This window comes from Anastrepha ludens, chromosome 6 (assembly GCF_028408465.1).
Source record: "Anastrepha ludens isolate Willacy chromosome 6, idAnaLude1.1, whole genome shotgun sequence".
Lineage (NCBI taxonomy): Eukaryota > Metazoa > Arthropoda > Insecta > Diptera > Tephritidae > Anastrepha > Anastrepha ludens.
In genome coordinates, this window is record NC_071502.1 from 88,527,734 (window position 1) to 88,541,430 (window position 13,697).

General features: G+C 37.4%; 1 protein-coding gene across 2 annotated transcripts in view; it reads right to left on the reverse strand.

The window, feature by feature from the left end:
* Positions 1-365: 365 nt before the first annotated feature.
* The window catches only part of LOC128866053 (patched domain-containing protein 3), a 120,488-nt gene continuing 107,156 nt past the window's right edge, over positions 366-13,697 (reverse strand). For both annotated transcript variants that reach the window (XM_054106532.1, XM_054106531.1), the window contains 7 exons: positions 9,598-9,812; positions 9,309-9,490; positions 9,064-9,243; positions 7,835-7,998; positions 7,395-7,733; positions 2,560-2,873; positions 366-2,466 (listed from right to left, as the gene is read on the reverse strand). In XM_054106532.1, the coding sequence (XP_053962507.1) occupies positions 553-2,466; positions 2,560-2,873; positions 7,395-7,733; positions 7,835-7,998; positions 9,064-9,243; positions 9,309-9,490; positions 9,598-9,812 (3,308 nt within the window). In that variant the 3' untranslated portion in view covers positions 366-552. The remainder of the gene's footprint in view (positions 2,467-2,559; positions 2,874-7,394; positions 7,734-7,834; positions 7,999-9,063; positions 9,244-9,308; positions 9,491-9,597; positions 9,813-13,697) is intronic.

Genomic DNA, 13,697 nt, shown 5'->3' on the forward strand with positions numbered 1-13,697 from the left:
AAATTTTAGGAAATTTGTGGTTTTGAAGGGAAAAAATGAAAACAAATATTTTCTACGACAAAATAAAACTGGAAAAAACTCTAAGATTTTTTTTTAATGCATCAAAATAAAACTGAAACTCTTTTTTTGCCTATATCTTTCAGCATTTATAAATAAAGTTTTGCACTTAAAAGTATTTAGTTTCATTTGTTATTTACGCTAATTGTATACATTTTCTATTTCTGGTATTTACGCATTAACTAGAATTGTGTTTGTATAAAACTAACTATGTATAAAAAAAATTTGTAATTAAAACAAAAAGAAGCTATAGCGGCTTGTTTGCACAAAAATATGAAAATAAAACCAACACAACACTAAATTTATTAAAAAAAAACTACTACGTACAATTAGTTTTTCAATAACACCTAATTCGGTACCGGCAAAGTGCATAGTTCAATTGCGTGCGCTTGAGGTTTGCGACCTCGCTTCATTTTTTGCGTCCATACTTTGACTAATGTCGGCCATTTATTTTCCTTTTCACACAGATTTAGGTCTAACGCCAACTCGTCCATATCACTTGTAGTAATGGCCGCCATACTGATACGTTGGCGGATGCTGCGTGCCATTGGGATAATACAAATTATGATGTGATGAGGAGCGCATTGGCGGATGTGGGCGGTAGGCATTGGTGGCGGCGGCTGTGGCAGAGGTGGAATTGGCATGCGCCGGCACGTAAGCCGCGCCATCATCGCGTGCAGTGGTGGCAAAGCGGCGTGCACAGCGCTCCTCAATATTTGATGGCGGCCAACGTTGGTAATGGCGTGTAGAGTCTTCGGACGAGCGTCGACGATGGTAACGTTTCACCGAGGTGTTCGCTGTGGGTTGTGCAGCGCTCAGCTGCTGATGATAGCTACTGTCATCGCCACTGCCGGCGCTTTGTGTGCCCGTCGCCGCCGCTACAGAGGGTCGATATTTGCGACGTGAACGTTCATCCAGCGAGGAGGTGGGCGTGTAGGGCCCGGCGGCAACACGCGCCACTGGCGCATCGACCATATCATCACCGAATGCGGGATGGCGTCGCTGCATGTGTACGATGTCAGCAGCGAAATTGTCGTAGGCGCGCATACCTACGGCGCTACGTTTACGTTGTTCTTGCTCTTCGTCGAGGCGTGCGCGCCACTCTTGCGCGGTCACTTGTTGGCCGTACAGGTCGGTGTGTGGCTGGAATTGTGATTGTGAGTAGAGGTTGTGGTAGGACGAGCGACGCCAACCTTCCTCGTAGCGACGGCGCGTGTGCTCGTCTTCGAGTGCCTGACGGCGTTGTGAGCGACTTGAACTGCTTTCAGATGAGTCCTCACCTGAAGTACCTATACCCAAATCTTTCTCATCACCGTAGGCTTTGTAAGGTGCACCGAGAAAACCTTTTCCCGTGCCGTAGGGGCCAGGCAGCCCTAATGGGGTGTGCTGTTGCAGGTAGTAGGAGCTCAACTTGTCCATGCTGGACAACTTCATAGGACTTTCAATATCCGTAATTTCATCGTTGTCATCATCCAAGTCTTTGCCGGACCATGTCTGCCATGAGCCCGGTCCGAAGAGCGACAAGAGCACGGGCAACAGGAAGAGGCCATGCATGGCGCCGAAAAATATCACCAGAAATACCATTTTGAAGAAAACTAGGAAGATGTAGCTCTGTGCCAGCAGCAATGCGATAATGCCGAGTATTGTTGAGCTAGAGCCCTGCACAATCGGCAATCCGAGTGAGTGCAGTGCCTCACGCACGCGCGCCTTCGGACTGCGCTTCTTCGACGACATATAAGTGTAGCAAATGTGCGCCGTAAAGTCCACCGAGAAGCCAATGCACATAATCAGATTGATCATGGAAATCGAATCGAGGTTTACATCCCACAAAGCCATATAACCGGCAACGCCCAACTCAATCGAAATAATTGAAAAGGCAACCCAAAGTGAGCAGAGTATATTGGGTATGAATATGAAAGAGATGATCATCATAATGATCGCGCCAACGATCATTGACTGTAATGAGGTCGGACGCACAAGTTCGAATTGATCGAAGAATACAAAGTAAGGATGAAATATTGATGCATTCAGCGGCGAGGCTTTACAAATTTGACGCAAATCACGCACCATTTCCTTTTCGTGATTTGTGTCGGTGATATTCACGGCTTGTATCAGAAAACGTGAGGCGATAATGCGCGTCTCATCTTCATTGAATTTGACATCGAGTGAGAAGGGATTGCCTGGGAAAAGCCAATGCTCTTTCACCGCATCTATAAACGATTGCTCATCGTCGATGGTAAGATTCAGATAGTCATTGTTGCGATCGACAAACGAGCGGAACGAACGTATCCACGATTCTGTGTAGAGCGAAGAAGTTACATACGAAGTATTCTCAAGTGTGCGTGTCAGCTCCTCAATTTGATCTTGCACAATGGGATCGGAGTAGTTCAGATCGCCAGTGATGATGACCTGTGTGTGCGAGAAGTGAAGAGAAGCAGAAAAGCGTTTAATGGAAGAGCTAAAATGGAAAACTAGTTAAGCGAGCAGAAGCATTAGACTTACCTGCATGCGATATGGAAACTCGCGATAATATTCATCCTCGCGATCGAAAAACTCCACCGAGTACGAATCAGCCTTTGACAATTTACGTCGCTCCAAACCCTCCTTTATCTGTGTGAGTCCAAAGCAAGCGCCAGCTAAATATCCCGCAAAGATCAGTATGATCAACATTTTGCACCATTTATTATTGATCACGGCGGATAGGTGGTCCTTGAAGAAGGCCATTAACATGTGATCTTTGTTATCGATTGGATTATCGGGATCGTCGCGATTGATGCCACCGGCCATTATAGCTTTATACAAAAAGTTGCGCTTTTCTGTGTGGAAAGAAATTGTTAAGTAAGACGAAAAAAGAAACAGAAATCAGTGGAAGTAGAAACGAAGTATTACAATAAAAGTTTGTTTGAAATAAACGTTGAATTAAAAAATTTCCTACAAGAAGGCCAGCATTTACTGCGCTTCGGTTGCGCAAAAAGACACGATCACTGGCATGTTGCCACAATTTACGCGTGGCAATTATTATTGCAATTCTCTTAAACGTAATTATTTATATTTCTATTTCTTTTGTTTTTGCCATTATTGCTAACATTGACCTAGAAAAAAATGTGTACTGCATTGAGTTCACTGAATCTACTACTATGCCACTGCGTTGTTGGCTCCGACATGTGCTGCTGCTTACCATCCGTCGATCATTGCTGCTCTAATAACATTATTAGTTACTTATTTTTGTTGTTCTCATTGTTGCACAGGTGCATTGCTTACATGCGCTCCCACTTTTTCTTCCTATACGCGAATCAGCTTGCCAACCATCAACCGCGCACGAAACTGTTGTCTGATCAAGATACGCTTATAATCAGACAACTTAGCCATTCAAGATCACTAGGCTTTAGTGTAAACAAGTTTATTATGTTGAGGTTAATTGAGTTTTTCAAATGGCTATGGAGTTCTGTGGCAGCGAAGTGTAGACAAAAAGAAATAGGTTGTCTGCGCGCGCCAGCATAAATTGGATGAAATACAAGTGATGAGGTAAGATCAATGGTAGCCTGATTGGAAAGTAGGAGTGACTTTACCTATAGCAGAAAACGTAAGCACGTACATACATATTCTGTACGGAAAGTGCGGTGAAATGGTCAGCAAAACAGAAGGTATTAGATTTTCATTAAAATTTATTGTATTGCTTTGAAAGTAGGCCACCGTCAGGAATATAATAGCACACCTGTCAACAAATAATCCAATAATCAAAACATTTCCTAAGCACATTTTCCGGATGCGACTTCAATTCACGCCACACATTGAATTTTATGTTCTCTAACGAGAAGCAGTCGTTTGAGTTTTGAAACGAGAAAAAAGTTAGCCGGATCTCCTCTAAGGATTTCAGGATAATCAGTCTTGCGTCTTTCTGGCTGCAAACTCTTGAGAGACTGATTGATCTGCACATAAGAAGCGAAATTCCTCGGGGCGTTTGTCGCATACTCAACAAGCTTACTGTAAAGGCAGATCAGTGGATTCTGCTCTGCATACAATCGTTAAAAATATTGAGGAATCTCTATATCAGAAAGAACTTGTAGTTGGCGCCTTCCTCGACATTGAGGGGGCTTTTGATAACGTCCTTCCGGGAGCAATCTCTATATCTCTGGGTAAACTGGGGGTTGGAGCCGACTTTACCAGATTTATCTACAGAATGCTTCGCTAGAGCACGGTAGTGCCAGAATGAGGCGGCGTCTCTCTACGTCGACAGGTGAGTAAGGGCACTCCATAAGGCGGTGTTCTCTCACCATTTCTCTGGGTTATCGTAAGCAATGACTTACTGGGGGAGCTGATGAGAGGAGGCTGCAGGGTGACTGCCTACGCGGACGACATGACACTAATTGTTAGAGGAAAGTTTGTAGATTCCTTGTACGATTTAATGTAGGGATATCTGAACGTAGTTGTTCGAAGGGCAGCGGACTGCAGCTTGTCGGTGAATCCTCTTAAGGCGGAGTTCGGTCTATTTACGAGGAAATATAAAATACCCCGAGCTTAACTCCTCTCATTAGGTGGCACTCCGTCGGTGCTTTCTGACAAGGTGAAGTACCTAGGCCTAATTCTAGACAGTAAGCCTAACATTGAGTTAAAAATGCGCTATTGGCAAAAGTAAAAGCCAATTCTGTTAGATGGAGTCATTGTGTGGTGGAACTTACTGGAAAGGATGACATCGGTAAAGAAGCTGGAGAGAGTTCAAAGGTCTGCACTCATTGAAATCAGTGGGGCGCTCCTACTATAGCGCTTAATGTAATGTTAAATGTCATACTTGTAGACTGCCGCTACACGTACCGCAATCAGGCTGAGAGGTTCGAGCTTCAGGCTCGACCTCACTTACGAACACTAAAGTATCCTCAAAAACTTTGGGTTTATCCCGCTGACAACGGATGTGTGTATACCCTCGCTTAGTCAAAGCGGAACTTTCTCCGCCCATATTCCATCAAGGGAGAAGCAGACTGGGTGCAACACTTGGATACAGAGCTTGATGAACCTGCTCACGGACGGCTCGAAGTTGTACGGAAAGATTGGCGGAGGAGTATTCTCCGAAGAGCTTCCCATCAGACTCAAATTCAGGTTACCGGTTCACTGCTGTGTGTTTCAAGCAGAGATAGCCGCGATCAAAGAAGCTGCAGATTGACTATTCATTTGCGTAAAGCCATTAAGAAAGTAAATATTTACTCTGCTAGCAAAGAGACAATTAGGGTCTTCCCAAAAGTGATCAGGGAATACCTGGTTGCACTTTCAATTGCATGCGAATTCTTTGACATAAGGCTAATTAGGGTATTTGGTCACAGCGACATTGCGGGAAACTGCTAAGCGGGCGAGCTGGCCAAACAACGGGCTTGTGTGGTAGTTTTCCCGGGAAAGGAGAGGAACGGGATCCCCTTGATAACCTATGCTCTACGCCTGGAACGATAGGCTTGTGTGGTAGTTTTCCCGGGAAAGGAGAGGAACGGGATCCCCTTGATAACCTATGCTCTACGCCTGGAACGATAGGCTTCGTGTCAACTCAGCGAGCGCTGGGCAAGTACACAAAATTGTAAGGTCGTGAAATCCTTTTGTCTACGTGTGGGTCGGCGTTTGAAGAATATTCAGAGGATGACAAAACCTCACAGGCCCTATTCGCGATGGATTTTTCCGTCAGCTGTATGGATGATGAGATGGATCATCTCAGGACCTTAGCCGCCCCGCTCTCGCGGGAATAAGTCACTTCTTTTCTATCAAAAATCTGACGAACTTCATCAGCAGCATTACCGCAAATTAGTCACCGTTCGTAAACCACAAATATGGACGTTGAATTGATTTTATCTTTTAGGTGATCTACTTCGAGGCAAGAATTCTTATCACCTAATAAAAAGAAATTCATTATATTTTACTTCTAGTTTTTAATTAAATTTATTTTATTTTACTTTACATTAATTCATAATTTAATTTGTTTTATTTTCCATGTTTTGATGTATTTGAACTTTAATTTAAATTTAAATTTAATTTAATTTAATTTTTTTATTATACTCCAATTTTTATTTAGTTTAATTTATTTCATACAGTTTTAATTTTTATATTATTTTATTTTATTTGGACTCATTTCATTTTTTTTCATTACTTGTCAGTTTTGATTTAATTGAATTTTATTATATTTTATTTATTTTTTAATTATTTTTTAATTTTTATTTATTCCATTTTACTTTTTATTATATTTTAAATTTAATTTAATTTATTTTATTTTAATTTGTTTAACTTTATTTTTTTATTTTATATCAATTTTAACGTTAATTGTATTTCATGTTTTTATTTCAATTATTTTAGTTAAATTCAATTTAATTTAATTTAATTTATTTTATTTTACTTTATGTAGTTTTACTTCATTGTATGTATACTATTTTATTTAATTTTGTTTCATTTTTTTCTTTTATTCTATATCAATTATATTTCATGTTTTTATTTAAATTATTTTAGTTAAATTTAATTTAATTTAATTCATTTGATTTTATTTAATTTCATTTCAATTTACTTTATTTTATTTACCAACAGTGGCAAAATCACTCAATCAAATGCCATTCAAGCGCTACTAGGGTAGCTGCCATGTGCTGTAATTACCAGCTGAGGAGCAGGCAATCAATGTAGACACAATGCAATTGCGCACCGCAAGCATAAAAAACACGCCGGAAGAAGGCAATACACAAATGCATAAAAAGGTCGAAAAAGCAAGTCTAAAGACAAAAACTAAACTCAAAGGCAAAGTCCATGAAACAGCAAACCGCCGTCTTCGATTGCAGGTGCCACAAAGAGAAAAATCAAATCAAAATATTCACGACGTGAATGCAGGTTAACAAAATATAATACGAAGACAAAAGCAAGTGAAGAAAAAATAAATAAAAATAAAAGTGAGTTTCGCAGACGAAATGCCAGCCGACCGAAGCGACAACTTAATGAACCATGAAAATGGCGAAAACATGTCTCGACAATTTAACTGTTGGCGGCGCTGGCGCGGTAATGAACGGAAACAATTATTTGTTGTGCTTGTAAGACATACAAATATACAAAAATTTTAAAACTTAATACCTATACAACAATAAATTTATAAATACAAATATAAGATAACCTGTGCCTATATGAAATTTTAGCGGATTGTGAAAGTTTGGGTCGCGTGTTGGTAGTCGAAAATAATAAAAAAATGCAGTAAATAAATATAAAAATTATAACATTGGAAATAACAACAACTAACTCCATCAAACAACTAACAAAGCCGCAACAAAACTATTTATTTAATTAAGTTTTTCTTGCAATATTTTAACTCCAACTCCAAATTAGCTCACCTTTAATGGCTACCGACATCGCCTGTACTTTACAACCGAAGAGCGCGTGCAAATTGTGCCGTTCCCTGTAGCCAGATATTGCCATACAGCCGGCGAAGAAAGTGATGTGCCAAATGAAAGTGAAAACGACCGCAAATACCGAATAGGTGCAAAAAATCTGTACCGAACGGAATGGGCTAATGATGCCAATCCAAAATGAGAACAGATCGGTGAGTGAGGTAATGGTGATGGAGACGGCCGCTTCGGACATCATGTGACCCATACGCTCTGCAACTGGCATTTTGGCTGGTGTGCGACGCCAGCCGGCCAACATGACGAAGGTGTCGTCGATACCAATACCTTGAAGTAGCGGAGGAAAGACAAAAAGATGTATGAATTATATTTGTATGTGCATGCAAACTCTTGTGTGTGTTGAATGAAAATTATGTTTTATTAGTTACCTATCATTAAGAAGGGCGCCGCCAAATTGATACCAATAAATTCAATGCCACAGTACATGGCCAGTCCAAAGGCCGCGCAAGTGGCCATGATTGCCGATATGTTGCCCATCAGACCGAGCCATGGTTTTGAGCGTACGGCATCGCCCATCATGCAGGTGATAATACTAAATATGAATTAAATATAACAAATTTATAAGTGTATTAATAAAATTAATTTTTAAATGGGCTAGGCACATTAATAAAAAAAATAATTGTTCCAAAAAAAAAAACAAAAGATATATGAAACTGTTTGTTGATTTGAAGAAATGAGGAATACTAATTTACAAAAATAACTATTGGAAACTAAAGGGGTATATTAAAGAACTGTTCCGAGGTGCGAAAAAAATTCAAAACTACCAGTAAAAAACCTTTAAAAATCGGATAAAGCATATAAACGATCAGCCTTGGGTCCCGAAAAGTTAAAAAATATTTCACTGATAATAAGTTTAATAAAAATTATTTTCGAGTTTAAAGCAAAAATTCTATTTAATAAACGCTTGCGTAATAGATAATTATAGTTTTGATTATTCCAAATTCGAAATTCATAATCTCGCTTTCGCTTGTTCGATCCTACTATGCTCTAAATTCAAATCAAATTCCTAAATAACTGTTTTCAGTGGAAAATTCCATGTAAAGTTAGCATTTTTCAAGATGTGTTTTTAAGATTCGAAACAATTCTTATGTATTATAGTACACGTGAAACTAAAATTTAGATTGTGAACAGTTGGTAACGGTTTTCTCAAGTGGGAACAGATGTTAACAAAACTGTTCCCAAACCAAATTTTAGCCAAAACTGTTAACAACTGTTCCCAGGTGAGAAAATCCATCGAAATAATTATTAAAATAGTTTATGGCACAAAAAACTAAAATGTTAACAAAACTGTTCCCACTTGACAAAATCCTTCGAAATAATTAAAAATAATTTATGGCACAAGCTAAACTAAAGTTTAGATTGGGAACAGTTTTGTTAACATCTGTTCCCACTTGAGAAAATCACGCAATCAACATGAATTCATACGCTTTTAGCTAACAGCATTAACAGTCGGGTTGGAAATAATTCAGGAGACTCATCCCAGTCACTTAAACTTGCTTGGCCATTTCATCGGTATTTCAAATTTCTAATTACTTAACAGCTTACGTAAAATGATGCCGCTTTTCCTCAAATTTGTTGTAAATTAATTTTTACATACCTAAAAAGCGCCATTAGAGCAAATGTTGAACTAAAATATGGGACCACAGTACGCGTATTCTTCTCCAGCTCATGATCCAAAGTACGTGAGGCGAAATATGATACTGAAATGTGTTTGAAGAGCCCTGAATTCTCTGCTTTTCCCACAACTTTCAAGAAAGTCTCTTCCCATTCGGCACCTCTACAGTAAAAATATTACATAGAAAATCGAAGAACAAATTTAGCTTATTTTATGTTAGAACCCACTTTGCATCTTGCCGCTTAGTGTCCGCAGTCACGAAATATACCAACTGTATCGCCGGTACGCTAACAATTATATTATCCTCCGTCAACTTTGTCCCGCCAAAGAAGACGGGAAAAGCATGCGCGTCCCAAGTGACTGGATTGAACATGATGGGAAAAGTGAGATTCAGTTCACCGGATTCGATCTGAAAGAATCAAGCGTAAAGGGGGTAAGATATTTTGATATAAATTTTTTTATCGCAAATGCTTTTACTTATGCAAATGCTCGGTTTTACTTTTTCAAGTTACTTACATCATCCATTATGAAATCTAAATTCAATATATCATTTTGAAAGCATTCATTCTCCCAGCGCGCACAGGCATCCTTGTACGTGAATAATTCACCCTCATACTCGACGGTTGCATTCTGTATCAGTTCATCCAGGTGTCGCAATTCTTGGAAGATTTCACGACGCAGCATATTATCATTGCCATCTTTGGGTATGACAATGACACGTCCGAAACGACCTGAAAGAGCAAGGAGAAGAAAAATAATTTATGAATACAATTTGAATAGCAGCACAGTAAGGCAATTAGAAGATTGCGCATAAATATTATTGATTTATAAAAATAAATTTCTGTGAACAAAAATTGAGTACAATTTGAACAGAGCTTTGTTAGTTAAAGAGAAATATTATCCATGCTTAGATTATTTTTAACAATATAATATTTGCTTTTGAATATTCGACACACAAACTGGTTGTAAACATCTTTAAATGTTCAATGCGTATGTAATTAAGCATTCCCAATGTAATGTAAACATATTTTGGCCTGGGAACAGTTTATATAAAAACTGTTCTCACTTCGAAAAGTCACACCACGCACATGTATTTGTATTTTGTACAATACAACTAGGTATATGAACTGAGAACAGTGTCTAAAAAACTGTTCCCACTCGTAAAAATTTTAATATATTAAAAAACCCAAAGTATTTGTATTGATACTGAGAGGCAACTGCGCATTATTAAAAATACATAATTTATATTCACTTTTTATTTATAAATAGAAGTTTTGCAATTAGCTGCAAACAACACGAAAGATAAAATTTACACTGCAACTATCTAACAGCATCTCTGTTGCTTTTAAAAACCTTCTTTCCAGTTCTCGCCGCCAATTGCTCTCTCTCTACCTTCAACTAAAAATCAACCCGATTTGGTTCACAACGCGAGCTGTTGTTATTTTTATTATCATTGTGAAAACAAACCAAAAATTAAACAATTGTGCGCTTCAAATAATAACTACAAATAAATTTAAATTGAAAACAATTCTATGCTGCGTTGAATGACCAAATTGAACTTTCCACAATAGCACGAACGCAAACTGCGACGTGACAATAATTTCAAATTGCATTAACTCACCCGCACTCTGGTCACTTATCTGCTGCGCTGAGAACACCGAAAGCAATTATATTTTGCTTTTTAATATAATGTAAGTATGGAAGCAGGGACTTGAGAACATTGCATGCGAGGGAAATGTTAGAATTGTTGTAATAAAATTTCGCTGTTGGTTGGTACATTTTGGCTTAAATCGTTTTAATGAGTTCGGTTGCGAAATCATTCTTTTGTTTTACGTTAACGATGACTAAGAAAACAGTTGTGGATTTACCTTTTTCTCAAAGTCAAAATCTCATTTAAATTTTTTTATAACATTTGTTGACGTCAATAACGGCTAGCTATCTATTTAAGCTGGCACATGGTATACGTGTCTAATGGACTATGTGCAAGTATGCGTTGATGTATGGTATTTATATTCGAATAATGTTTTGGTGTCAAAGCTCTCACATTAGGCAGCTATAGTCGATGGTTGGCCTCCAATAACCGTATTTAGGAGGTTTATTTGGAAAATGTGAATTAGATGTAGTTGCAGTACGGTTCACACCACACCAATGAGCTCACTGAGATATTTTGCGAACATTTCCCAAAGCATCTCGATTGCTAACAAATTCTCAGCAGTTTAAGTTTAGCGGGAGTTTCTTGAATTTTTTCTCCATTTGCAATGATAATAAATGTCTCACTAAGTAATTTTGCTCTAGTGATATGACTTTGTATCCATACATAGATTTGTAGCATCATCCAATTCATTCCAAGAGCTTTAGTCCTCGAAATTGCGTAGCTTAAAGACCAGGCTTTTTCATGTCATGAATAGGACGATGGAAGATTTAGTACTGACGAGTACAAGTTTCTTTGGGCCCTACATTCCTTCATACCGCATTGAAACGTGGTTTCGCTGACGAAGAACTCTAGCAGAAGCGTTGACCTTTGCTCTTGATGCTGATGTTATCTCGAACACGACGAGATAGACTTAGCAATATCTTCTTTTGAAATTCAAGAGAGTTGTAATGAGCGACAACTTTCTGGCTAACCAGCAAATCGCTAGAGCTGCTTTCTTTTCGGGGTAACACAATAAACCTTTGTGAGTCTAAATCCGTGTTTTCCTAGAGTAGCTACTTGTTGAAGATCTTTTTGAAAGCATGTCTCAAATTTTGTTTTTTAATTTCTCCTGATGAAAGCTACAATTTTTCTTAAGTAATCAATCGTAGTCTGAGGAAAATTATGAGTAACTATTCTCATTTGGAGAAAGCTTAACTCTTTAATAAAATTGTATGCATGCTAATGAATTATCTTTATTGAATATATCATCTCATAGAAAAAAAAAACTATTTCTATTTTGTAATTTAGTTATGTAGGTAGGTTTGGCAGCCGCATCGGCCATAGAAACAGCGATGCCAATTAGGCGACGAAATGGGTTCGTTTTGAGTCGCAGGGGCTGGGCTATATTCCCTTCCAGATTGAACCATCCTGATAGATTATTTATATTCATTAAGATGTAGGATCGTAAATATCGGTTACTGCTTCTGGCTAGAGCCGGGCATGTGCAGAAAAGGTATTGAATTGTTCCCAATTTCTCCTCATTCCTTCGACAGAAATCATGCATGTAAACGCCTAATCTCCTTGCGTAATTTCCTATGCGACTGTGAGAGGTCCTACTATTGTCTTAATTTGAAGTATACTCAATTTTATAATACTCTGGACAGACGTAAATTTAGCCTTGACCAGGTTTGCCAAGCATTTTCACAGATATTGGCACTAATACTTCTTAGTAATCCATGTAATTCTGATTTGTATGATAGTACAAAACTTTTCCAAAAAAGGTACTAGGTGAACTATTTCGAGCCATATTACGTACTGCGCAAATATTTTTGTACAATGAAATTTTTACCTTTTGAGAATAACTATTCCCATGTTTCAGAAAATATCATGAAATTGTAATTTAAGAAAAATGGTAGGTAGCTGCATTCATTTTTTGAAGACAGCACATTTTGGTAGTCATTTTGATTTTTTTAATTTATTTTCTCTCTGGAAAGCATAAACTGTTCCCATTTTTTGGAAATTGTGTAATTATAGTCTAAGTAAGAGAAATCAGCAATTTTTCAATCCTTGTGATTTTCAGCACTAAAAATGTTAATAAATTAAATACTTCGAGCTGGAAAGTACTTTTTCTTTTTCTGTAAGCAAATAATACCTTTTACGAAAACTATTCACAATTTTTCAGAAGTTATGATTTCGTTATTTAAGAAAAATTATGGGTAATTGCTCTTTGAAAGCTGAACATTTTAAGCAGATCTCATTTTACATATTTTTCCATATTGGAAGTCGCAACTAAAGGTAATTTCTTTTAATTGTTTCTATAGAAAGTCATTCCTTATGGGAAATAGAGTTCTGCTTTACACAACGAAAATACAACTTTTTTGTTATGCAAATGGCACCTATTTAAAGCACCTATTCTAATGCTTTATGAAAAAGCTGTTGCCACAAAGAACTGTTCCTAGATAAAATATTTTTACTTTTATTTATATTTTGTAAATAAAATATAAGTAGTCATTTTTGATTGACTGCTCCCCCTAAAAAACTGTTCGCAGAGAAAATTTATTTATTTTTTAAATTTCATATGAAGACTTTATTGACCATTCCCACTAAAACTGTTGTTAGATAAAATATTTTTATTTAATTTTACGTAAGATATTTAATGGTAATTGACTGTTCCCACCAAAACTGATTGATTGTTCCTTATGACATCTGTTCCTAGATCAACTTTCTTTTATTTTATTGAAAATATTTCATTTTGCTCAATTGTTTACTTTAAAAACTGTTCCTAAATAAAATATTTTTATTTAATTTTATTTAATATTTTTCATTGTTCCCTCTAACAATTGTTTCTACAAAATTGTTTTTTGGTTTTAGTCCTGGTTGACCGTTCACTTTAAAAAATGTTCCCAGATAAAATATTTTTATTTAATTTTGTTTAAAGCATTTATTACTGATTGTTCCTTTTAACAACTGTTCCTAGTTGAAT